This window comes from Squalius cephalus, assembly GCF_949319135.1.
Source record: "Squalius cephalus genome assembly, chromosome: 10".
Taxonomy (NCBI): Eukaryota; Metazoa; Chordata; class Actinopteri; order Cypriniformes; family Leuciscidae; genus Squalius; species Squalius cephalus.
In genome coordinates, this window is record NC_137131.1 from 42,739,246 (window position 1) to 42,767,069 (window position 27,824).

A 27,824-nucleotide genomic window follows, 5' to 3' on the forward strand; every position below is an offset into this window, starting at 1 on the left:
GTTGTGTTGTGTGTGTGTGTGTGAGCGCTTGAATGTACTGGGTCTCTCTCAGAACCACCAGTATTACCTTCTTTGTTCGTTCCACACACACACACGGTTCACAGAGAGAGACAGAATAAAGGGCTTGAATTTAAGGAAAATAAGCTCTGCACACCATCCTCTGTGTGGAGGATCTATCCAGATAGTTAGTGTTGAACGCATCTGTAGGATGAAGGAGGTTTGTACTCCTCGATGGCTGAAGGGTGGAGGGTTCCCGGCTTTACAGGCCTTCATCATCATCATCATCGTCGGTCCATCTGGGTATGTGCTCTTCATGGGCCGTCAGAGCAGAAGTGTCCTCTGTGTGTGTGAGAAGTGGTTGTGCACAGCAGGTTAATGCTGATTTATAATTCCCTCGAAGTCTTTCCGCATTAAAACAGTTTTTCATTTAACAATTTTTAACTCGGTAAAGCCTATTCTATCATATTTGATATTTCTAAGGCCTCTAAATGATCTGATAAACCTGTCGCACACGATCTCCTCCAGTCCTTCTGTCGTCTGATTGATAGTTCATACTTTTTATCAAGTAAAAGCCTTTTTAACAGTACAAACTTTCTCCTTCACGTCTTCTGCTGTCAAATCTGACCTGATTTGATCAAGTAAATGATATTGTTAGTAATATTTCAAGATGAACACTTACTAGATTTAAGCAACTTTGGTTTATTTGATTATTCATCATTTAAAAAATAATAATAATATAGATAATCAGGCTTTTTTGAGTGAGGTTTATCAATCTCAATCATCATTGTAATGCATTGCATTAAATGTTTTAAAACTACAGAGCTTTGATAAAAAAACTAAGCATTTTAATATCATCTTAAGACTTATTATAAGATATTATTTGATGTGAGCATTCTGTTGTACTGTTATTACGTTTTTACATGACAAGCTATCAGAATTTCATCTGGTAAATATCAGCATCTGCAGCAAATTGCATATTTCTGCTTAGTTTGGGCCTCTGCTTTCCTCCTTGTGTTTACATCTCAACTATATGAGCCATAAAAGCCTAGAAAAACTTTTTTTTTAAGATTTATAATTAGTTTATCTGTCTATTATTTTCATGTCAGGCTTTAGGGTTCAGGGTTAAAAACGTGTTTGATGTACGGTCAGCCTCTGCATAAATGATTCAATAACTAAAATGTGTGTTATGATGATGGTATCAGTCTTCATATCAGCCAGCGCAACATCTGGTTTCCGCCACTAAACCCCAGACTGATTTGCAGAAGTTCTAGTTCTCTTTGTGTCTGCTCAAAAACGCACAGCTAAAGACAGGTCAGGTCTGTTTTAAAATGTTTTTAGTGATTTTTCTGTAATTTTTGTGCTCATTTAATTTCAGGAATTTCATGTTTGCCGTGATGAAACTGTATTTTTATGTCTTCATATAATCGGCCATCACAATCCAAACGCTGAACTGAGATTGTGTTTCTGTTTGTTCACTTCTTTCACTTCACTATTTACTCAGTATTGACCTAATTATTAATAAAAAGGTCAGGTCAGGTCTGGTCATATCTTATTTGGTGTTTGTTATACAAAGTATTTTTTTATGTGATGTTTTTCTCAAGCCTGACTTATTATAATGCCTGAGTTTTGAGTGAGAATGAGTTTTTCTAATCTCTGTCCTTATGCCATTTAAAAAATCTTGTATAATATGACTTGCTGTTTTTGTTTGTTTGGTTTTTATTGTATTTATATGATATTTGTGTTTTTGTAATTCAATTTTTGCCATGAAAATAGCTTTGAATGCTGACATGGCACTAAATAAAACAATCTGAATCTGTCCTCATCTCAAGCTCATCCTCTGGCGTTTTACTTCAGCATGTTGCATGATTTATATGAAATAAAAATGGATCAGAAAGATGTTAAAGACGTCGTCCTCTGAGCTAGAGAGATGAGAAAGTGTTTCTTAATGTCAACAACATCAAATAAAAATTCACTCTAATATCTTATTGTGAATTATTCATCAGTGCAGGTTTTTTCAAATAAAAACTTGCTCTACTGATGTACATGCACTTATTCTGTGTGTTAAACGGCCCTGTTCAGTTCATATCACGTCAGATGTCTCAGTTTTGGCGTGACTTCAGATCTGCCAGCATGTCATGATGATAAAGTTGAGATGTTGCGCACTGTCAGACTTTAGCTCTGTGTGCAAAGGTCACAGTCGTACATTAAGGAGCAGAACATGAACTCTGTGTCTTCTCTTCTCGTCTCTTCAGTCCCAGACCATGAACTACGTGGGTCAGCTGGCCGAGACGGTGTTCGTGACGGTGAAGGAGCTTTATCGCGGCCTGAACCCGGCCACACTCACCGGTGGCATCGATGTGATCGTGGTTCGCCAGCCTGATGGCACTTACCAGTGTTCCCCGTTCCACGTCCGCTTCGGGAAACTCGGAGTCCTGCGGTCCAAAGAGAAAGTGGTGAGTCTGTTAGCTTCAGGGATCTACAGTCATATTAGTGAGCAATCTGTGTGTGTGTTCTGAATGTTGAGTTAAAGCTCCTGTGCTTGTCTGACCTATTGTTCCTCTTTCTCAGATCTAACCAAACTTTAACAGCAGAGAACATCTTTTTTTTTGCATTTTAACAAGAACTAAACATAATTTACATACAAGAGTACATATAACCATACATGTCAGAGGTAAAGAAGAAAAAAAGAAAAAAAAGAAAGGCATTTTACAGAAAACACCTGTACCTGTCAAACAGCTGTGTAGTTTTCCTAGCTTTTAGGTCTTTACTTTTGGATATTGTTTCTAAATATATTTTAACAGCAATTTTAAAATGTTCAAAATGTGGTATTTTTCCATTCCATTTGACTTTATGAATATAGTAACGGGCAATTATAACAATTAAATCTAAAATAAACAAAAGATTTTTATCACCCTCAAATGAAAAACATTTTTGTTAGCACGAAATAGTTTTCAAGCGATTTCATAAATAGTGAAATTAACTACCCAGAAGTTCTACTATTATTATAATTATTACTATTTTAATTTTGCTTGACAGTAATGACGGTCATATTTTAATGTAAAAGCAGTGGCATTTAATTTAAATTAAACTCATTTATTTATTTTATTTATTTTTTACAGCATATTTAATGCCAGTTATATTTTCATTCAACAGTGGAATTTCGTATACCTTCATTTTTAATCTAATTTACCTCAATTTACTTTTTTTTCTATTTAATTGCATTCATATTTTCAGCATTTCATTTTACTCAATTAAATTTAACTTAATTTAATTTTATTTTATTTTATTTTATCTCATTTGATATTTTACAGCTAATTTAATTCCATGCATTTTTTATAGTGTGCCAAAGCTTCTTGCACAAACTTTTTAATGGCCATTTCCACTCACTATAACCATCAGAATTAAACATGCTTTTTTTTTTTTTTTTTTGAATCTGTACCTTTAAGACTTCATTATGTAAATGATCTCTGCATAGCATTCATATATTAATGAGCTCATGGATAATGAATGAGGCTTAAGTATGTCTACATAATTTTATTTTAAACAATAGGAAGAAAACCTTATTTCACTCGTTAATTGTTTGGTTTTCAGAATCCATATTCCTAAGTTTTCCTCCAGTTCAGGTCACGTGACGTAACCTCTGTATTCGTCCATCCACAGGTGGATATCGAGATCAACGGGGAGCCTGTGAGCCTGCATATGAAGCTGGGAGACAATGGAGAGGCGTTCTTTGTGGAGGAGAACGAGGATTTTGAGGTTTGTCCAGATGAATGAGTTCACTATCCTCTCTCGTCTAATGTTCTGCTGTGGTTTTCACGATTCTCTCTCCGTGTCCGTGTCAGACGAGGGTTCCCGCTCACCTCTGCACTTCTCCGATCCCCACTGATGTTCCAGAGGTGTCCGAGACGACCGAGTCTTCCGTCACGTCTTCCTCCAGTCGACGGAAAAAGCGCCGGCGTAAACGTGCCCGTTCGGACAATCATCAGCGTGAGGACGACAGATCCTCCTCGGACGAGAAAGGAGAAAGTCTAGACCAGGATTTCCTCAAGGACGAGTCACTTTTAGCGGCCAGGTTAGATGTTTACTCAGTTTATTGGACATTAACTTTTCCAGCTTCTGTCAGAAAGAAGATTGGTGGCGGGTTGTTTCATGAAGCTCTAGTTGCACCAGCTGTGCATACGCTAGTTTTAACGTAAAGAGGCCCTAAGTTACAACTTACACACTAATTAAACTTAAACTCTTAATGGAGGCACTTTATTTTACAGTACATGCGCTTACATGTACTGACAGTGTACTTAAGAAAGTACTGGAAAATTAATCGTAATTTATACTTTTAAACAAAATACTTTTTGTTTGTATCAGTATTTATTTATTGATCCTTATTCATTTCAAATATAATATTTGAATGTTATTTACATTGACAATTGTCAGAAAGAAGTAAGAAGCTCTAGTTGCACCAGCTTTGATTACTTGTGCATGCTTAAAACTAGAGCCTAGTTTTAACATAAAGTGGCCCTAAGTTACAACTTACACACTAATTAAACTCGGTAGCACTTTATTTTACAGTACATGTACTTACAATGTACTTACCTAAGAAAGTACTGTTACATTGGTAAATTAATCGTAATAAATAAAGGTAATTTCTTGTGTTTTGTTTGTATCTGCATTTATTTATTGATCCTTATTCATTTCAAATATAATTTTTGAATGTTATTTACATATGAAAAAGCTATTTTGTTATTGACGATTTAGTAGTATCGTATTTCAATGTATTTCAAGTTATTGGATCATTAAGGATAAACTAAACATCACGTTATGCAACTACGCATTACTTTTCTAAGAGCTTGAGACCTACTGTGTTCTGGCTTAAAGTCGGCATGAAACAGGTTGTGCTCATCTTTACTTCTCTATTGTGACGTATATCCGAGTGAAACGCTTCTAAGAACAAATGTGGGCGGGGCTTGATTTTGTCTGTGAGGAATTGATTGGATGGTTGTGGTTTGCTATTGGCTGATCTCATGTGAGTGACAGGTTGCCCCGCCCTCGTCATCAGAGAAGAGAAGAGATGCTGCAAGAGGGAGGGGAAGTTATTTTAATAATGATGTGCACGTATAAATAATTTATAATGCATGCTGCAATATTCCATAAAAACAAAAAAGAATTGTCAGTTTTGATTTCATGGTGACTTAAAGAGCAAATGGTGGAGTTACGGTGCAACAAATGGTGTTACAAATGTTTTTTGTTTTTACTTTCTACAGTAAGTCGATATACTTCTCGCTGTCAGAGGAACCGTACGAGGACTCGTGTGGCGCTCCGAGAGACGTTCATCCTCACTCTGAGGGAGAGTGCTCTGTTAATGAGAGGTACTGACCAATCCTCAACCGTTTTTGCTCACCAGTCACTGTGGCTAGTGGTTTTCTGAAGTTACCAGTCACTGTGGCTAGTGGTTTTCTGAAGTTACCAGTCACTGTGGCTAGTGGTTTTCCAAAGTTACCAGTCACTGTGGCTAGTGGTTTTTCAAAGTTACCAGTCACTTTGGTTAGTGGTTTTCCAAAGTTACCAGTCACTGTGGCTAGTGGTTTTCCAAAGTTACCAGTCACTTTGGCTAATGGTTTTCCGAAGTTACCAGTCACTTTGGCTAGTGGTTTTCCGAAGTTACCAGTCACTTTGGCTAGTGGTTTTCCGAAGTTACCAGTCACTGTGGCTAGTGGTTTTCCAAAGTTACCAGTCACTTTGGCTAGTGGTTTTTCAAAGTTACCAGTCACTTTGGCTAGTGGTTTTCCAAAGTTACCAGTCACTGTGGCTAGTGGTTTTCCGAAGTTACCAGTCACTGTGGCTAGTGGTTTTTCAAAGTTACCAGTCACTTTGGCTAGTGGTTTTCCAAATTTACCAGTCACTGTGGCTAGTGGTTTTCCAAAGTTACCAGTCACTTTGGCTAGTGGTTTTCCAAAGTTACCAGTCACTTTGGCTAGTGGTTTTCCAAAGTTACCAGTCACTGTGGCTAGTGGTTTTCCAAAGTTACCAGTCACTGTGGCTAGTGGTTTTCCGAAGTTACCAGTCACTGTGGCTAGTGGTTTTCCAAAGTGGTTTTTGACTGGCACTGTGGCTAGTGGTTTTCCAAAGTGGTTTTTGACTGGCACTGTGGCTATTTTCTTTCTCAACTGTTTACATTCACTTAAAACATAACTGACAGCGAATACTCGCCAAGACCGGCATTTTGACATTATTTTGTGTGTATTTGACTGTTTAAGAGCAATAAGCAGCGGAAAATATCTAAATTTAGTACTGAGAGGTGGTTTTAACTTTTATATACCCAAAAATTGGTGGGAAAGAGTGAAATTATGCGCGATACGCTCAATCAAATCTCATACGCTGAAATTCAAGCCTTGTAACCCCAATAATATTCATCCGGAGCAAATTAAGCGAGTGAGTGAGTGGAGGCGGGGTTTGTGTGTCTCTCGCTGTTGGAGAGATGAGAGAGAGAGAGAAAGCGCAGCTGGCATCGTGCGTCTATTCTGCGGAAAGTGAGTATTGGAAGCGTTTCAGATATTTCAGTATCGATATGCATCGAACAATCTATATTTTTGACACTACATTGCACTAAGTTTATTATTTCAGATGCCTTATTAAAAGACTAGTGTGAGTGACTGCCTTACACACCACTGCTGAAATACACCCGCATTTGCTCGGTTGGCGGGTGTTGATGTCAAGCCCTGATCCTCAAACATCTTCAGATGATGTATTCACCATGTTTTAACTTCCTCTGTTGGTATCATGAGTTTCTCTGTTGTGTGTGTCTGCAGTGTGTTCTACAGCCGGCCCTCCTCTCCTAAGAGTGATTCTGAGTTGTGCAAGCCGCAGGAGCCTTTGGGACCTCAGATGCAGTGGAACTGGGGCGCTTTTCCAAAGGTAGCGTTAAACTACTGCGCGCCTCAGGCTTTCAGCGCAGGTTACGCCGCTTCAAAATGTCTGAATGTTTCGAAGACAAGTCTACTACAGTCAAACCAAACATTATTCAGACACCAGATATCATTTTTGATATTTGTTTACTAGTGTGTGCAGGACTCTATAGTTAATTTATGTAAGTGAGGAGAGCAAAATAAAGTAAACTGGCATATTATACCCAACAATTCTTCATACAGTTGAATAACAGTAAAATTATACAAATTTGGGACCAAAAATGATTCAGACACTTTGACCTGGGGCCTCATTTATAAAACTCAGGACATAGGACGTGCGTACGCACAGAAATATTCAGATTTATAAAACCGTGCGCACGCACATCCTACGCAGTTTTCCCTTAATAAATCACAATCAATTCTAAATGTAGCGCAGCTTTTGCGGCTTCATGTCACGCCCATAGTTGCCCATAAATAGTCCGTGAAACAAGTTAATATTCATCGATTGCGAAATCATGGCAAACACAGAGAGGAAAACCAAGAAACGTAACTCCACTCGATGTGAAGTAGAAATTATCGTTGGCGAGGTGGAAAAGAGGAGTGAAATGCCTTCCATTTGCCACATCTTCTAAGAGCGCAAGATCAGCCATTGTGCGTCATTACGCATTGTGACGGCATCATGGCATTTTATTACCATCCATTTGATTGTATCTGACAAGCTACAGATGTAACGGTCACCAGCTGGAGTGCCCTTGAAAGCCACCAGAGGGCACTCCACACCAGACTATCATGATTCACTCACAACTAGGGCTGCACGATATTGGGAAAAATATTACATTGCGATATTTTTTTCCCAACGATATATATCGCGATATTGCGAGCCATCAATCCAGGCTAAAGTCAATAATTACCATTCCATGTTATTAATAATTTCACTAATAAGCAAGCTTCATTACAAGTGACAAAAAGGCCACTTAATATTTTATTCCAGAAACATATTTCTCTCATAATTCGGTGAACGTTCTACACAGGACCGTGGTAAGGACACACAAGAACGTTCTTCAGGTTCTAGGACCCGAAAAATTATGTTTTCTGTGCTGATTCAGTGTAAACGGCACCTAGAACCAGCAAAAGTAATGATTAATAATATGTAAAATATTACAATGAGACATTTTAATTGTTTATTAATTAATTAAGTGTTTTCTGTAAAGATGAAGTTGACAATACTGACTCGCGATCTTCGCAGCAGTGATCGGGAGAAATGCAGTTTTCATACAGATTAATTTTTTTTTTTTTAATGGTTCTTCTGTAGATAATAAATATATTTCTATTTTTTTATTATTATTGTTATTTTTAGGTGTGTGAGGCGAGTAGGCTACCTTTTATGCTGAGTTTCGGTTCATGGATGATAGCTTAATCTCCAGTTCAGGCGCTGGCTGCTATATTTAATTTTTAATCTATTAAATCCAGGAAATTGGATGATGAAATACTGATTAAAATTAAGATACAATTAATACAAAACGAAATTCGTTTTAAAGAAAGAAAGGCTTTGTGCTTTCTGTTTGAGGTCTCTGTGAAATTTTTAAAGCAGTCTTTTAGTGCGGCTTTCATAACGGTCGCGTGACGCGTCCGTATGTCATGTAACATTGTTTTTTCCTCATAAATGCGAACACGAAACGACTTTTTAAAAAAAGACAACCATCCACAACTTTATAACACTCCAGCAAAGTAGCCTACCTCTTTTTGGTCAACATCCTCCTTTTTGTAGACGAAATAGGCTAGTCCCAAATAGCTGATTTTGACTTTTTTTGCGGCGGATCCTCTTCGTCGCGCATTTTTAGCTATAGGATTGCCAGTGAATGTTGGCTGTGAGCGGTGAGCGCGGCGCGGTGAGCGCGGCACAGCGAACCAATCACTGTGCAGGCACGCGAAACGCGTATGTCACCCCAGCAAAAAGCCATACAACAAACTCGTGTTTACTGTGTGCTACCCTGGTGCTACCGTTCTCTTACACTATGGGTGCTACTAACGTTACCCGTCACATCGCATGTTCCGGCGATGTGACTATCGCTCATTCGCACATCGCGATGTCGATGTTAAAACAGAATATCGTTCAGCCCTACTCACAACTACATTTCCCATAATTCACTGCCCGGACTCATCATCCCTGATTATCACATTCACCTGTGTCTCATTATATTGTTTAGTTCACCCTATATAAGCCTGGTTCACCTCATTATTCCCTGCGAAGTCTTGTACGTTATTCCACTGCATTTCTGAGCATTTCCTTTGTTGTCGTTATTCCTGGTTCTTGATCTCTGCCCGTGTCCTGGTTTTCCTGTTTTTGCCTCACCCTCTGGATTTGTCTGTTTGTTGGATTGCCTGCCTGTGTATGACCTTTGCCTGGATTTTGACTGCGATTCTGAATAACACTTTAAATAAACTGCATTTGGATCATCAACCTTCATGTCTCGGAGCAGTTCGTAACAACAGATGTGTTATGAGGATGAATTGCATAACATGCCAATATTATTGCAGAACATATTTCACTTTTCTTTTTGCAAATATGTGTTAATTTGCATTTCTGTTGTAATCTTCATCTGATTTTGTTTGTTTTACACTGCAGATCGATCAAACGGGTGTTCGCGTAGGCTGTTAATTGTAAGACTTGCTTTGTGAAGTCTTCATGTTATTTATGAGAGGCAGTATTGCCATTTCTTTTACACAACGGTCTACAGTTACACACACTTTCACGTGTTTCTTCCATCTGCCGACGGTGTCGCCATTTCTCATTTCACCCGTTTTTGTGCGTACGCCTGGGTCAGAGTTTGGATGAAGGACCGCACATTTTCCCGTCAAGTTTGCTTTTTATAAATACCAATTATTGCGTAGAGAGCGGCGTATGCCTTCTTTTACGCAACGTTTATAAATGAGGCCCCAGATCATGTTTTGCTGAAGGTTTTTTTTTCTGTAATGCGACCTTTTTACACACAGACTGAACAAAATGAAGCATTGCTTGGTCACTGGTTGAGCTAAACTGGTATTATCTAATTGTGTAGTTAAATTTAACAGCTGACAGATATTCAACATAATTCATCTGTGAGACAGTCTAACAGAAGGACGGACAAAACCAGTCAAATTGTCATAATTATAGCAAATAAACTGTGATAATGTGAGAAATGTTGAAGGTGTCTGAATACATTTTGGTTTGACTAGGTTTGGCTGTTGTAACACTTTCTGAGATGATTGATTGTGCATCTTTGTTTGTGTAGGTGTGTCAGGCCGAGAGGGATGAATCTGATTCGCTGCCCTCCTCCATTACGCCCACTGACCACTCCCACTTTCGTACCATCCATCGACAAGCATCCTTCGACAGTGACAACACTGACTCCGTTGTGACTGTGGTGAGACCAGAACCTCTGATTGGTACGACCAGCCATGACCAAGTGGTTTCCTCATCCATTAAGGTCACGGAAATGCATGTAGTGACCTTTCAATCCGCAGACGACGACTCGACCACACTGGAAAACAGCCAGATTAGAGACTTAACAGCTGAAACTGTTAGCAGCACAGACAGTGATACTAAGACGTATGATATAACTAGCTCTGCTAATACAATCCACGGGACCAATGCTGTCAACAATGCAGGGAGTTCAGATGCTGACGTAGAAAGCCAAGAGACCTGTGATGATGAGAATAACATCTCGGTCGTCTCCAAAATCCAATCCGTTACCCATGTCACGTTCAGTGAGACTGAATCAAAGGTTTTAGAAGCAGAAACTGAAATAAACTCAATCACGGATTTACCGAAACACCAAAGCTCTGCGGAAAAACTGACTCTCCGGACGGGAGACTCAGAGGAGGGGGCGGGATTAGAGACTTCACTGGCCAATCAGGACGCTGACAACGCTAGAGTGACGGATTCCATCGTCCAATCAGAGGATCCGACTGCTCTCGAGTCGTCCTCTAGAGCCTCAGACTCTCAGGACAAGAGGAAAGGTAGTGGATTACATAATCTGTTCTTATTCTGTGCTTGAAATCGGTGTGAAACCTTTGACCTGTTTGTGTTCCTCCTAGTCAAGCGGAGTCAACATCTGGGACCGTCTGATATCTATCTAGACGACCTCTTAAGTCTTAACCCTGAAGTCGCTGCGCTCTATTTCCCCAAGAGGTTAGAAGTTCAATTACCGATATGCATTGTTATAAATAAACCAAAATAAAATGCAATGCTTTATTTTATTTGTTTTATTATTATAATTATATTCATAGAGTGTATTTTTTTTCTGTTATTAGCAAAAATAGTAATAAATCCAAAACAATTTTGTTTTATTTTATTGTTTTAGTTCTGCTTTTTGACACAATACCTAAATTAGACTAAAACAATTAAAATATAATATTCATTGAGTATAGTATTATTATTAATTGTAATAGCAAAATATCAATAAACATAAACCAAAATAAAATATTTTTATTAGGGCCCGAGCACCGATGGTGTGAGGACCCTCTTGGAATTGCTCTGTTTATTATTATTATTATTATTCTTCTCCGCATTTAATTGCATTTTTGAGGGCCTAAACATGCTCGAAAACTCACAAAACTTTGCACACGCATCAGAACTGGCGAAAATTTACATCTGATATAGGTTTCAGAATTGGACGGGGCAAAATGGCTCGATAGCGCCACCTATAAAATTTCAACGGAGTGCGCCTCCCGCAACGTTCCACGTACGTGCACGAAATTCGGTACATACATGTAATGACCTAATACCTACAAAAAAGTCTCTTGGAGCATAGCCCTAAACACAACAGGAAGTCAGCCATTTTGAACTTCCTCTCAGATTTTTGTGCAGTTTTTGCCATTTTCAGGCCTCGTACTTTAACGAACTCCTCCTACAGTTTTAATCTGATCATCTTCAAATTTGGTGAGTGTAATCTTAAGGCCTTTGCGACGTTAAATTGCGAAGATCTTGAGTTTTCGTCAAAGGGCGGGTCCTCGGCGGCCTGATAAATTTCGATGTTTCGCCATGAAACAGGAAGTTGTTGTAACTCAGGCATGGAATGTCCAATCTGCCCCAAACTTCACACGTTTGATAAGAGTTCTGTCCTGAACACATGACCATGCTCATATTCAGTTATAGTCATAGCGCCACCTGCTGGCAACAGGAAGTGACATGTTTAACACTGTTATGGACTCCTAATAACATATAAAAAAGTGCCAGCAAGTGCTAAACATGCTAACAACATACTAGAAGCATGCTAAAACATGCTAGCAAACTCTTAGCTAAGTGCTAAAGCATGCTATTATTGCAATTAAATAGGAATTTGCTGTAACTCAGGCATGGAATGTCCAATCTGCCCCAAACTTCACACTTTTGATAAGCGTTCTGTACTGAACACATCTACATGAGAATATTCAGTTATAGTAATAGCGCCACCTACTGGTAACAGGAAGTGTCATGTTTAACACGTTGATGCCATTCTAGCAACATGTTAAAAATGCCATTGACTTCTAAACATGCTAGAAACATGTTAAAACATGCTAGCAATACTTAGCTAAGTGCTAAAGCATGCTAATTCAATGAAACAGGATGTTGTTGTTACTCAAGAAGGCAATGTCCAATCTGCGCCAAACTTCACACTTTTAATAAACGTTCTATCCTGAACACATGACCATGCTCATATTCAGTTACAGTCATAGTGCCACCTGCTGGCAACAGGAAGTGACATGTTAAACACTGTTGTGGACATATAAAAACATATAAAAAAGTGCCAGCAAGTGCTAAACATGCTAACAACATACTAGAAACATGCTAAAACATGCTAGCAAACACTTAGCTAAGTGCTAAAGCATGCAAATGCTGCAATTAAATAGGAATTTGCTGTAACACAGGCATGGAATGTCCAATCTGCCCCAAATTTCACACGTTTGATAAGAGTCATGGCCTGAACACATCTACATGAGAATATTCAGTTATAGTAATAGCGCCACCTGCTGTCAACAGGAAGTGACATGTTTAACACTGTTGTGGTCTCCTAATAACATATAAAAAAGAGCCAGCAAGTGCTAAACAGGTTAGCAACATACTAGAAACATGCTAGCAAACACTTAGTTAAGTGCTAAAGCATGCTATTACTGCAATTAAATAGGAATTTGCTGTAACTCAGGCATGGAATGTCCAATCTGCCCTAAACTTCACACGTTTGATAAGAATCATGGCCTGAACACATGTCTATGCTCAAATTCAGTTATAGTAATAGCGCCACCTACTGGCAACAGGAAGTGACATGTTTAACACGTTGATGCCGTTCTAGCAACATGTTAAAAATGCCATTGAGTTCTAAACATGCTAGAAACATATTAAAACATGCTAGCAATACTTAGCTAAGTGCTAAAGCATGCTAATTCAATGAAACAGGACTTTGTTGTTACTCAAGAAGGCAATGTACAATCTACCCCAAACTTCACATGTTTGATAAGAGTTATCTCTTGAACACATGTCCATGCTCATATTTAGTTATAGTCATAGCGCCACCTGCTGGCAACAGGAAGTGACGTTTAACACTGTTCTTGACTCCTAATAACATATAAAAAAATGCCAGTAGATGCTAAACATCCTACCAACATACTAGAGACATAATAAAACATACTAGCAAACACTTAGCTAAGTGCTAAAGAATGATATTACTGCAATTAAATATGAATTTGCTGTAACTCAGGCATGGAATGTCCAATCTGCCCCAAACTTCACACTTTTGATAAGCGTTCTGTCCTGAACACATGACCATGCTTATATTCAGTTACAGTAATAGCGCCACCTGCTGGCAACAGGAAGTGACATGTTTAACACTGTTATGGACTCCTAATAACATATAAAAAAGTGCCAGCAAGTGTTAAACATGCTAACAACATACTAGAAACATGCTAAAACATGCTAGCAAACTCTTAGCTAAGTGCTAAAGCATGCTATTATTGCAATTAAATAGGAATTTGCTGTAACTCAGGCATGGAATGTCCAATCTGCCCCAAACTTCACACTTTTGATAAGAGTCATGGCCTAAACACATCTACATGAGAATGTTCAGTTATAGTAATAGCGCCACCTACTGGCAACAGGAAGTGACATGTTTAACACGTTGATGCCGTTCTAGCAACATGTTAAAAATGCCATTGAGTTCTAAACATGCTAGAAACATATTAAAACATGCTAGTAATGCTTAGCTAAGTGCTAAAGAATGCTAATTCAATGAAACATGACTTTGTTGTTACTCAAGAAGGCAATGTCCAATTTGCACCAAACTTCACAAGTTTGATAAGAGTTCTGTCCTGAACACACATCCATGCTCATATTCAGTTATAGTCATAACGCCACCTACTGGCAACAGAAACTGACATGGTTAACACAGTAATGCAGTACTAACCACATAATTATTGTGTACTAAGCATGCTAGAAACAGACTAAACATGCTAGCAACACTTAGCTGAGTCATGAAGCATGCTATTATCACCATTATACAAAACATTTTGTAACTGACTTTGACATACTCTTACTATATATACCTCCTTAAATGTACATTTCCCAACCATGCTCTGTCTTCCTAAAGCCACCGAGTGTTGATGGCACGGGTGCGAGGGCCCTTTCATCGCTGCTTGCAGCTTTAATTTGTTTTATTTCTGCTTTTTGACACAGTAAGTTAATGATTGCTGTATTACGACATACAAATATAATATTCATTGAGGATATTATTAGGGCCCGAGCACCGATGGTGTGAGGACCCTCTTGGAATTGCTCTGTTTATTAGGGCCCGAGCACCGATGGTGTGAGGACCCTCTTGGAATTGCTCTGTTTATTATTATTATTATTATTCTTCTCCGCATTGAATTGCATTTTTGAGGGCCTAAACATGCGCGAAAACTCACGAAACTTTGCACACGCGTCAGAACTGGCGAAAATTTACATCTGATATAGGTTTCAGAATTGGACGGGGCAAAATGGCTCGATAGCGCCACCTATAAAAGTTCAACGGAGTGCGCCTCCTGCAACGTTCCACGTACGTGCACGAAATTCGGTACATACGTGTAATGACCTAATACCTACAAAAAAGTCTCTTGGAGCATAGCCCTAAACACAACAGGAAGTCAGCCATTTTGAACTTCCTCTCAGATTTTTGTGCAGTTTTTGCCATTTTCAGGCCTCGTACTTTAACGAACTCCTCCTACAGTTTTAATCTGATCATCTTCAAATTTGGTGAGTGTAATCTTAAGGCCTTTGCGACGTTAAATTGCGAAGATCTTGAGTTTTCGTCGAAGGGCGGGTCCTCGGCGGCCTTACAAATTTCGATGTTTCGCCATGAAACAGGAAGTTGCTGTAACTCAGGCATGGAATGTCCAATCTCCCCCAAACTTCACACGTTTGATAAGAGTTCTGTCCTGAACACATGGCCATGCTCATATTCAGTTATAGTCATAGCGCCACCTGCTGGCAACAGGAAGTGACATGTTTAACACTGTTATGGACTCCTAATAACATATAAAAAAGTGCCAGCAAGTGCGAAACATGCTAACAACATACTAGAAGCATGCTAAAACATGCTAGCAAACTCTTAGCTAAGTGCTAAAGCATGCTATTATTGCAATTAAATAGGAATTTGCTGTAACTCAGGCATGGAATGTCCAATCTGCCCCAAACTTCACACTTTTGATAAGCGTTCTGTCCTGAACACATCTACATGATAATATTCAGTTATAGTAATAGCGCCACCTACTGGCAACAGGAAGTGTCATGTTTAACACGTTGATGCCATTCTAGCAACATGTTAAAAATGCCATTGAGGTCTAAACATGCTAGAAACATGTTAAAACATGCTAGCAATACTTAGCTAAGTGCTAAAGCATGCTAATTCAATGAAACAGGATGTTGTTGTTACTCAAGAAGGCAATGTCCAATATGCGCCAAACTTCACACTTTTAATAAACGTTCTGTCCTGAACACATGACCATGCTCATATTCAGTTACAGTCATAGTGCCACCTGCTGGCAACAGGAAGTGACATGTTAAACACTGTTGTGGACATATAAAAACATATAAAAAAAGTGCCAGCAAGTGCTAAACATGCTAACAACATACTAGAAACATGCTAAAACATGCTAGCAAACACTTAGCTAAGTGCTAAAGCATGCTATTGCTGCAATTAAATAGGAATTTGCTGTAACACAGGCATGGAATGTCCAATCTGCCCCAAACTTCACACGTTTGATAAGAGTCATGGCCTGAACACATCTACATGAGAATATTCAGTTATAGTAATAGCGCCACCTGCTGTCAACAGGAAGTGACATGTTTAACACTGTTGTGGTCTCCTAATAACATATATAAAAGAGCCAGCAAGTGCTAAACAGGTTAGCAACATACTAGAAACATGCTAGCAAACACTTAGCTAAGTGATAAAGCATGCTATTACTGCAATTAAATAGGAATTTGCTGTAACTCAGGCATGGAACGTCCAATCTGCCCCAAACTTCACATGTTTGATAAGAATCATGGCCTGAACGCATGCCTATGCTCAAATTCAGTTATAGTAATAGCGCCACCTACTGGCAACAGGAAGTGACATGTTTAACACGTTGATGCCGTTCTAGCAACATGTTAAAAATGCCATTGAGTTCTAAACATGCTAGAAACATATTAAAACATGCTAGCAATACTTAGCTAAGTGCTAAAGCATGCTAATTCAATGAAACAGGACTTTGTTGTTACTCAAGAAGGCAATGTACAATCTACCCCAAACGTCACACGTTTGATAAGAGTTATCTCTTGAACACATGTCCATGCTCATATTTAGTTATAGTCATAGCGCCACCTGCTGGCAACAGGAAGTGACGTTTAACACTGTTCTTGACTCCTAATAACATATAAAAAAATGCCAGTAGGTGCTAAACATCCTACCAACATACTAGAGACATGCTAAAACATAATAGCAAACACTTAGCTAAGTGCTAAAGAATGATATTACTGCAATTAAATATGAATTTGCTGTAACTCAGGCATGGAATGTCCAATCTGCCCCAAACTTCACACTTTTGATAAGCGTTCTGTCCTGAACACATGACCATGCTTATATTCAGTTACAGTCATAGCGCCACCTGCTGGCAACAGGAAGTGACATGTTTAACACTGTTGTGGACTCCTAATAACATATAAAAAAGTGCCAGCAAGTGTTAAACATGCTAACAACATACTAGAAACATGCTAAAACATGCTAGCAAACTCTTAGCCAAGTGCTAAAGCATGCTATTATTGCAATTAAATAGGAATTTGCTGTAACTCAGGCATGGAATGTCCAATCTGCCCCAAACTTCACACTTTTGATAAGAGTCATGGCCTGAACACATCTACATGAGAATGTTCAGTTATAGTAATAGCGCCACCAACTGGCAACAGGAAGTGACATGTTTAACACGTTGATGCCGTTCTAGCAACATGTTAAAACATGCTCACAATGCTTAGCTAAGTTCTAAAGAATGCTAATTCAATGAAACATGACTTTGTTGTTACTCAAGAAGGCAATGTCCAATTTGCACCAAACTTCACATGTTTGATAAGAGTTCTGTCCTGAACACACATCCATGCTCATATTCAGTTATAGTCATAACGCCACCTACTGGCAACAGAAACTGACATGGTTAACACAGTAATGCAGTACTAACCACATAATTATTGTGTACTAAGCATGCTAGAAACAGACTGAACATGCTAGCAACACTTAGCTGAGTCATGAAGCATGCTATTATCACCATTATACAAAACATTTTGTAACTGACTTTGACATACTCTTACTATATATACCTCCTTAAATGTACATTTCCCAACCATGCTCTGCCTTCCTAAAGCCACCGAGTGTTGATGGCACGGGTGCGAGGGCCCTTTCATCGCTGCTTGCAGCTTTAATTAGGGCCCGAGCACCGATGGTGTGAGGACCCTCTTGGAATTGCTCTGTTTATTATTATTATTATTATTCTTCTCCGCATTGAATTGCATTTTTGAGGGCCTAAACATGCGCGAAAACTCACGAAACTTTGCACACGCGTCAGAACTGGCGAAAATTTACATCTGATATAGGTTTCAGAATTGGACGGGGCAAAATGGCTCGATAGCGCCACCTATAAAAGTTCAACGGAGTGCGCCTCCTGCAACGTTCCACGTACGTGCACGAAATTCGGTACATACGTGTAATGACCTAATACCTACAAAAAAGTCTCTTGGAGCATAGCCCTAAACACAACAGGAAGTCAGCCATTTTGAACTTCCTCTCAGATTTTTGTGCAGTTTTTGCCATTTTCAGGCCTCGTACTTTAACGAACTCCTCCTACAGTTTTAATCTGATCATCTTCAAATTTGGTGAGTGTAATCTTAAGGCCTTTGCGACGTTAAATTGCGAAGATCTTGAGTTTTCGTCGAAGGGCGGGTCCTCGGCGGCCTTACAAATTTCGATGTTTCGCCATGAAACAGGAAGTTGCTGTAACTCAGGCATGGAATGTCCAATCTCCCCCAAACTTCACACGTTTGATAAGAGTTCTGTCCTGAACACATGGCCATGCTCATATTCAGTTATAGTCATAGCGCCACCTGCTGGCAACAGGAAGTGACATGTTTAACACTGTTATGGACTCCTAATAACATATAAAAAAGTGCCAGCAAGTGCGAAACATGCTAACAACATACTAGAAGCATGCTAAAACATGCTAGCAAACTCTTAGCTAAGTGCTAAAGCATGCTATTATTGCAATTAAATAGGAATTTGCTGTAACTCAGGCATGGAATGTCCAATCTGCCCCAAACTTCACACTTTTGATAAGCGTTCTGTCCTGAACACATCTACATGATAATATTCAGTTATAGTAATAGCGCCACCTACTGGCAACAGGAAGTGTCATGTTTAACACGTTGATGCCATTCTAGCAACATGTTAAAAATGCCATTGAGGTCTAAACATGCTAGAAACATGTTAAAACATGCTAGCAATACTTAGCTAAGTGCTAAAGCATGCTAATTCAATGAAACAGGATGTTGTTGTTACTCAAGAAGGCAATGTCCAATATGCGCCAAACTTCACACTTTTAATAAACGTTCTGTCCTGAACACATGACCATGCTCATATTCAGTTACAGTCATAGTGCCACCTGCTGGCAACAGGAAGTGACATGTTAAACACTGTTGTGGACATATAAAAACATATAAAAAAAGTGCCAGCAAGTGCTAAACATGCTAACAACATACTAGAAACATGCTAAAACATGCTAGCAAACACTTAGCTAAGTGCTAAAGCATGCTATTGCTGCAATTAAATAGGAATTTGCTGTAACACAGGCATGGAATGTCCAATCTGCCCCAAACTTCACACGTTTGATAAGAGTCATGGCCTGAACACATCTACATGAGAATATTCAGTTATAGTAATAGCGCCACCTGCTGTCAACAGGAAGTGACATGTTTAACACTGTTGTGGTCTCCTAATAACATATATAAAAGAGCCAGCAAGTGCTAAACAGGTTAGCAACATACTAGAAACATGCTAGCAAACACTTAGCTAAGTGATAAAGCATGCTATTACTGCAATTAAATAGGAATTTGCTGTAACTCAGGCATGGAACGTCCAATCTGCCCCAAACTTCACATGTTTGATAAGAATCATGGCCTGAACGCATGCCTATGCTCAAATTCAGTTATAGTAATAGCGCCACCTACTGGCAACAGGAAGTGACATGTTTAACACGTTGATGCCGTTCTAGCAACATGTTAAAAATGCCATTGAGTTCTAAACATGCTAGAAACATATTAAAACATGCTAGCAATACTTAGCTAAGTGCTAAAGCATGCTAATTCAATGAAACAGGACTTTGTTGTTACTCAAGAAGGCAATGTACAATCTACCCCAAACGTCACACGTTTGATAAGAGTTATCTCTTGAACACATGTCCATGCTCATATTTAGTTATAGTCATAGCGCCACCTGCTGGCAACAGGAAGTGACGTTTAACACTGTTCTTGACTCCTAATAACATATAAAAAAATGCCAGTAGGTGCTAAACATCCTACCAACATACTAGAGACATGCTAAAACATAATAGCAAACACTTAGCTAAGTGCTAAAGAATGATATTACTGCAATTAAATATGAATTTGCTGTAACTCAGGCATGGAATGTCCAATCTGCCCCAAACTTCACACTTTTGATAAGCGTTCTGTCCTGAACACATGACCATGCTTATATTCAGTTACAGTCATAGCGCCACCTGCTGGCAACAGGAAGTGACATGTTTAACACTGTTGTGGACTCCTAATAACATATAAAAAAGTGCCAGCAAGTGTTAAACATGCTAACAACATACTAGAAACATGCTAAAACATGCTAGCAAACTCTTAGCCAAGTGCTAAAGCATGCTATTATTGCAATTAAATAGGAATTTGCTGTAACTCAGGCATGGAATGTCCAATCTGCCCCAAACTTCACACTTTTGATAAGAGTCATGGCCTGAACACATCTACATGAGAATGTTCAGTTATAGTAATAGCGCCACCAACTGGCAACAGGAAGTGACATGTTTAACACGTTGATGCCGTTCTAGCAACATGTTAAAACATGCTAACAATGCTTAGCTAAGTTCTAAAGAATGCTAATTCAATGAAACATGACTTTGTTGTTACTCAAGAAGGCAATGTCCAATTTGCACCAAACTTCACATGTTTGATAAGAGTTCTGTCCTGAACACACATCCATGCTCATATTCAGTTATAGTCATAACGCCACCTACTGGCAACAGAAACTGACATGGTTAACACAGTAATGCAGTACTAACCACATAATTATTGTGTACTAAGCATGCTAGAAACAGACTGAACATGCTAGCAACACTTAGCTGAGTCATGAAGCATGCTATTATCACCATTATACAAAACATTTTGTAACTGACTTTGACATACTCTTACTATATATACCTCCTTAAATGTACATTTCCCAACCATGCTCTGCCTTCCTAAAGCCACCGAGTGTTGATGGCACGGGTGCGAGGGCCCTTTCATCGCTGCTTGCAGCTTTAATTAGGGCCCGAGCACCGATGGTGTGAGGACCCTCTTGGAATTGCTCTGTTTATTATTATTATTATTATTCTTCTCCGCATTGAATTGCATTTTTGAGGGCCTAAACATGCGCGAAAACTCACGAAACTTTGCACACGCGTCAGAACTGGCGAAAATTTACATCTGATATAGGTTTCAGAATTGGACGGGGCAAAATGGCTCGATAGCGCCACCTATAAAAGTTCAACGGAGTGCGCCTCCTGCAACGTTCCACGTACGTGCACGAAATTCGGTACATACGTGTAATGACCTAATACCTACAAAAAAGTCTCTTGGAGCATAGCCCTAAACACAACAGGAAGTCAGCCATTTTGAACTTCCTCTCAGATTTTTGTGCAGTTTTTGCCATTTTCAGGCCTCGTACTTTAACGAACTCCTCCTACAGTTTTAATCTGATCATCTTCAAATTTGGTGAGTGTAATCTTAAGGCCTTTGCGACGTTAAATTGCGAAGATCTTGAGTTTTCGTCGAAGGGCGGGTCCTCGGCGGCCTTACAAATTTCGATGTTTCGCCATGAAACAGGAAGTTGCTGTAACTCAGGCATGGAATGTCCAATCTCCCCCAAACTTCACACGTTTGATAAGAGTTCTGTCCTGAACACATGGCCATGCTCATATTCAGTTATAGTCATAGCGCCACCTGCTGGCAACAGGAAGTGACATGTTTAACACTGTTATGGACTCCTAATAACATATAAAAAAGTGCCAGCAAGTGCGAAACATGCTAACAACATACTAGAAGCATGCTAAAACATGCTAGCAAACTCTTAGCTAAGTGCTAAAGCATGCTATTATTGCAATTAAATAGGAATTTGCTGTAACTCAGGCATGGAATGTCCAATCTGCCCCAAACTTCACACTTTTGATAAGCGTTCTGTCCTGAACACATCTACATGATAATATTCAGTTATAGTAATAGCGCCACCTACTGGCAACAGGAAGTGTCATGTTTAACACGTTGATGCCATTCTAGCAACATGTTAAAAATGCCATTGAGGTCTAAACATGCTAGAAACATGTTAAAACATGCTAGCAATACTTAGCTAAGTGCTAAAGCATGCTAATTCAATGAAACAGGATGTTGTTGTTACTCAAGAAGGCAATGTCCAATATGCGCCAAACTTCACACTTTTAATAAACGTTCTGTCCTGAACACATGACCATGCTCATATTCAGTTACAGTCATAGTGCCACCTGCTGGCAACAGGAAGTGACATGTTAAACACTGTTGTGGACATATAAAAACATATAAAAAAAGTGCCAGCAAGTGCTAAACATGCTAACAACATACTAGAAACATGCTAAAACATGCTAGCAAACACTTAGCTAAGTGCTAAAGCATGCTATTGCTGCAATTAAATAGGAATTTGCTGTAACACAGGCATGGAATGTCCAATCTGCCCCAAACTTCACACGTTTGATAAGAGTCATGGCCTGAACACATCTACATGAGAATATTCAGTTATAGTAATAGCGCCACCTGCTGTCAACAGGAAGTGACATGTTTAACACTGTTGTGGTCTCCTAATAACATATATAAAAGAGCCAGCAAGTGCTAAACAGGTTAGCAACATACTAGAAACATGCTAGCAAACACTTAGCTAAGTGATAAAGCATGCTATTACTGCAATTAAATAGGAATTTGCTGTAACTCAGGCATGGAACGTCCAATCTGCCCCAAACTTCACATGTTTGATAAGAATCATGGCCTGAACGCATGCCTATGCTCAAATTCAGTTATAGTAATAGCGCCACCTACTGGCAACAGGAAGTGACATGTTTAACACGTTGATGCCGTTCTAGCAACATGTTAAAAATGCCATTGAGTTCTAAACATGCTAGAAACATATTAAAACATGCTAGCAATACTTAGCTAAGTGCTAAAGCATGCTAATTCAATGAAACAGGACTTTGTTGTTACTCAAGAAGGCAATGTACAATCTATCCCAAACGTCACACGTTTGATAAGAGTTATCTCTTGAACACATGTCCATGCTCATATTTAGTTATAGTCATAGCGCCACCTGCTGGCAACAGGAAGTGACGTTTAACACTGTTCTTGACTCCTAATAACATATAAAAAAATGCCAGTAGGTGCTAAACATCCTACCAACATACTAGAGACATGCTAAAACATAATAGCAAACACTTAGCTAAGTGCTAAAGAATGATATTACTGCAATTAAATATGAATTTGCTGTAACTCAGGCATGGAATGTCCAATCTGCCCCAAACTTCACACTTTTGATAAGCGTTCTGTCCTGAACACATGACCATGCTTATATTCAGTTACAGTCATAGCGCCACCTGCTGGCAACAGGAAGTGACATGTTTAACACTGTTGTGGACTCCTAATAACATATAAAAAAGTGCCAGCAAGTGTTAAACATGCTAACAACATACTAGAAACATGCTAAAACATGCTAGCAAACTCTTAGCCAAGTGCTAAAGCATGCTATTATTGCAATTAAATAGGAACTTGCTGTAACTCAGGCATGGAATGTCCAATCTGCCCCAAACTTCACACTTTTTATAAGAGTCATGGCCTGAACACATCTACATGAGAATGTTCAGTTATAGTAATAGCGCCACCAACTGGCAACAGGAAGTGACATGTTTAACACGTTGATGCCGTTCTAGCAACATGTTAAAACATGCTAACAATGCTTAGCTAAGTTCTAAAGAATGCTAATTCAATGAAACATGACTTTGTTGTTACTCAAGAAGGCAATGTCCAATTTGCACCAAACTTCACATGTTTGATAAGAGTTCTGTCCTGAACACACATCCATGCTCATATTCAGTTATAGTCATAACGCCACCTACTGGCAACAGAAACTGACATGGTTAACACAGTAATGCAGTACTAACCACATAATTATTGTGTACTAAGCATGCTAGAAACAGACTGAACATGCTAGCAACACTTAGCTGAGTCATGAAGCATGCTATTATCACCATTATACAAAACATTTTGTAACTGACTTTGACATACTCTTACTATATATACCTCCTTAAATGTACATTTCCCAACCATGCTCTGCCTTCCTAAAGCCACCGAGTGTTGATGGCACGGGTGCGAGGGCCCTTTCATCGCTGCTTGCAGCTTTAATTATTATTATTATTCTTCTTCTTCTTCTTCTCCGCATTGAATTGCATTTTTGAGGGCCTAAACATGCGCGAAAACTCACGAAACTTTGCACACGCGTCAGAACTGGCGAAAATTTACATCTGATATAGGTTTCAGAATTGGACGGGGCAAAACGGCTCGATAGCGCCACCTATAAAAGTTCAACGGAGTGCGCCTCCCGCAACGTTCCACGTACGTGCACGAAATTCGGTACATACATGTAATGACCTAATACCTACAAAAAAGTCTCTTGGAGCATAGCCCTAAACACAACAGGAAGTCAGCCATTTTGAACTTCCTCTCAGATTTTTGTGCAGTTTTTGCCATTTTCAGGCCTCGTACTTTAACGAACTCCTCCTACAGTTTTAATCTGATCATCTTCAAATTTGGTGAGTGTAATCTTAAGGCCTTTGCGACGTTAAATTGCGAAGATCTTGAGTTTTCGTCAAAGGGCGGGTCCTCGGCGACCTGACAAATTTCGATGTTTCGCCATGAAACAGGAAGTTGCTGTAACTCAGGCATGGAATGTCCAATCTGCCCCAAACTTCACACTTTTGATAAGCGTTCTGTCCTGAACACATGACCATGCTCATATTCAGTTACAGTCATAGCGCCACCTGCTGGCAACAGGAAGTGACATGTTTAACACTGTTATGGACTCCTAATAACATATAAAAAAGTGCCAGCAAGTGCTAAACATGCTAACAACATACTAGAAGCATGCTAAAACATGCTAGCAAACTCTTAGCTAAGTGCTAAAGCATGCTATTATTGCAATTAAATAGGAATTTGCTGTAACTCAGGCATGGAATGTCCAATCTGCCCCAAACTTCACACTTTTGATAAGCGTTCTGTCCTGAACACATCTACATGAGAACATTCAGTTATAGTAATAGCGCCACCTACTGGTAACAGGAAGTGTCATGTTTAACACGTTGATGCCATTCTAGCAACATGTTAAAAATGCCATTGACTTCTAAACATGCTAGAAACATGTTAAAACATGCTAGCAATACTTAGCTAAGTGCTAAAGCATGCTAATTCAATGAAACAGGATGTTGTTGTTACTCAAGAAGGCAATGTCCAATCTGCGCCAAACTTCACACTTTTAATAAACATTCTGTCCTGAACACATGACCATGCTCATATTCAGTTACAGTCATAGTGCCACCTGCTGGCAACAGGAAGTGACATGTTAAACACTGTTGTGGACATATAAAAACGTATAAAAAAAGTGCCAGCAAGTGCTTAACATGCTAACAACATACTAGAAACATGCTAAAACATGCTAGCAAACACTTAGCTAAGTGTTAAAGCATGCTATTGCTGCAATTAAATAGGAATTTGCTGTAACACAGGCATGGAATGTCCAATCTGCCCCAAACTTCACACGTTTGATAAGAGTCATGGCCTGAACACGTGTCTATGCTCAAATTCAGTTATAGTAATAGCGCCACCTACTGGCAACAGGAAGTGACATGTTTAACACTGTTGTGGTCTCCTAATAACATATATAAAAGAGCCAGCAAGTGCTAAACAGGTTAGCAACATACTAGAAACATGCTAGCAAACACTTAGCTAAGTGATAAAGCATGCTATTACTGCAATTAAATAGGAATTTGCTGTAACTCAGGCATGGAACGTCCAATCTGCCCCAAACTTCACATGTTTGATAAGAATCATGGCCTGAACGCATGCCTATGCTCAAATTCAGTTATAGTAATAGCGCCACCTACTGGCAACAGGAAGTGACATGTTTAACACGTTGATGCCGTTCTAGCAACATGTTAAAAATGCCATTGAGTTCTAAACATGCTAGAAACATATTAAAACATGCTAGCAATACTTAGCTAAGTGCTAAAGCATGCTAATTCAATGAAACAGGACTTTGTTGTTACTCAAGAAGGCAATGTACAATCTACCCCAAACGTCACACGTTTGATAAGAGTTATCTCTTGAACACATGTCCATGCTCATATTTAGTTATAGTCATAGCGCCACCTGCTGGCAACAGGAAGTGACGTTTAACACTGTTCTTGACTCCTAATAACATATAAAAAAATGCCAGTAGGTGCTAAACATCCTACCAACATACTAGAGACATGCTAAAACATAATAGCAAACACTTAGCTAAGTGCTAAAGAATGATATTACTGCAATTAAATATGAATTTGCTGTAACTCAGGCATGGAATGTCCAATCTGCCCCAAACTTCACACTTTTGATAAGCGTTCTGTCCTGAACACATGACCATGCTTATATTCAGTTACAGTCATAGCGCCACCTGCTGGCAACAGGAAGTGACATGTTTAACACTGTTGTGGACTCCTAATAACATATAAAAAAGTGCCAGCAAGTGTTAAACATGCTAACAACATACTAGAAACATGCTAAAACATGCTAGCAAACTCTTAGCCAAGTGCTAAAGCATGCTATTATTGCAATTAAATAGGAATTTGCTGTAACTCAGGCATGGAATGTCCAATCTGCCCCAAACTTCACACTTTTGATAAGAGTCATGGCCTGAACACATCTACATGAGAATGTTCAGTTATAGTAATAGCGCCACCAACTGGCAACAGGAAGTGACATGTTTAACACGTTGATGCCGTTCTAGCAACATGTTAAAACATGCTAACAATGCTTAGCTAAGTTCTAAAGAATGCTAATTCAATGAAACATGACTTTGTTGTTACTCAAGAAGGCAATGTCCAATTTGCACCAAACTTCACATGTTTGATAAGAGTTCTGTCCTGAACACACATCCATGCTCATATTCAGTTATAGTCATAACGCCACCTACTGGCAACAGAAACTGACATGGTTAACACCGTAATGCAGTACTAACCACATAATTATTGTGTACTAAGCATGCTAGAAACAGACTGAACATGCTAGCAACACTTAGCTGAGTCATGAAGCATGCTATTATCACCATTATACAAAACATTTTGTAACTGACTTTGACATACTCTTACTATATATACCTCCTTAAATGTACATTTCCCAACCATGCTCTGCCTTCCTAAAGCCACCGAGTGTTGATGGCACGGGTGCGAGGGCCCTTTCATCGCTGCTTGCAGCTTTAATTATTATTATTATTATTCTTCTCCGCATTTAATTGCATTTTTGAGGGCCTAAACATGCTCGAAAACTCACAAAACTTTGCACACGCATCAGAACTGGCGAAAATTTACATCTGATATAGGTTTCAGAATTGGACGGGGCAAAATGGCTCGATAGCGCCACCTATAAAATTTCAACGGAGTGCGCCTCCCGCAACGTTCCACGTACGTGCACGAAATTCGGTACATACATGTAATGACCTAATACCTACAAAAAAGTCTCTTGGAGCATAGCCCTAAACACAACAGGAAGTCAGCCATTTTGAACTTCCTCTCAGATTTTTGTGCAGTTTTTGCCATTTTCAGGCCTCGTACTTTAACGAACTCCTCCTACAGTTTTAATCTGATCATCTTCAAATTTGGTGAGTGTAATCTTAAGGCCTTTGCGACGTTAAATTGCGAAGATCTTGAGTTTTCGTCAAAGGGCGGGTCCTCGGCGGCCTGATAAATTTCGATGTTTCGCCATGAAACAGGAAGTTGTTGTAACTCAGGCATGGAATGTCCAATCTGCCCCAAACTTCACACGTTTGATAAGAG

The 27,824-nt window shown here is 39.2% G+C and overlaps 1 protein-coding gene across 2 annotated transcripts in view; it reads left to right on the forward strand.

Annotated features, from left to right (window-relative positions):
• The window catches only part of LOC307165451 (phosphatidate phosphatase LPIN2), a 46,205-nt gene that overhangs the window by 1,721 nt on the left and 16,660 nt on the right, over nt 1–27,824 (forward strand). Inside the window, exons 1-8 of one of the 2 annotated variants that reach the window (XM_079883060.1) lie at nt 1,300–1,320; nt 2,253–2,453; nt 3,661–3,756; nt 3,843–4,072; nt 5,259–5,363; nt 6,804–6,909; nt 10,172–10,898; nt 10,977–11,070. In XM_079883060.1, coding sequence (XP_079739186.1) covers nt 2,262–2,453; nt 3,661–3,756; nt 3,843–4,072; nt 5,259–5,363; nt 6,804–6,909; nt 10,172–10,898; nt 10,977–11,070 — 1,550 coding nt within the window. In that variant the 5' untranslated portion in view covers nt 1,300–1,320; nt 2,253–2,261. Of the gene's footprint in view, nt 1–1,299; nt 1,321–2,252; nt 2,454–3,660; nt 3,757–3,842; nt 4,073–5,258; nt 5,364–6,803; nt 6,910–10,171; nt 10,899–10,976; nt 11,071–27,824 lie in introns of those variants that run through there. The other variant, XM_079883059.1, reaches the window with a different exon arrangement.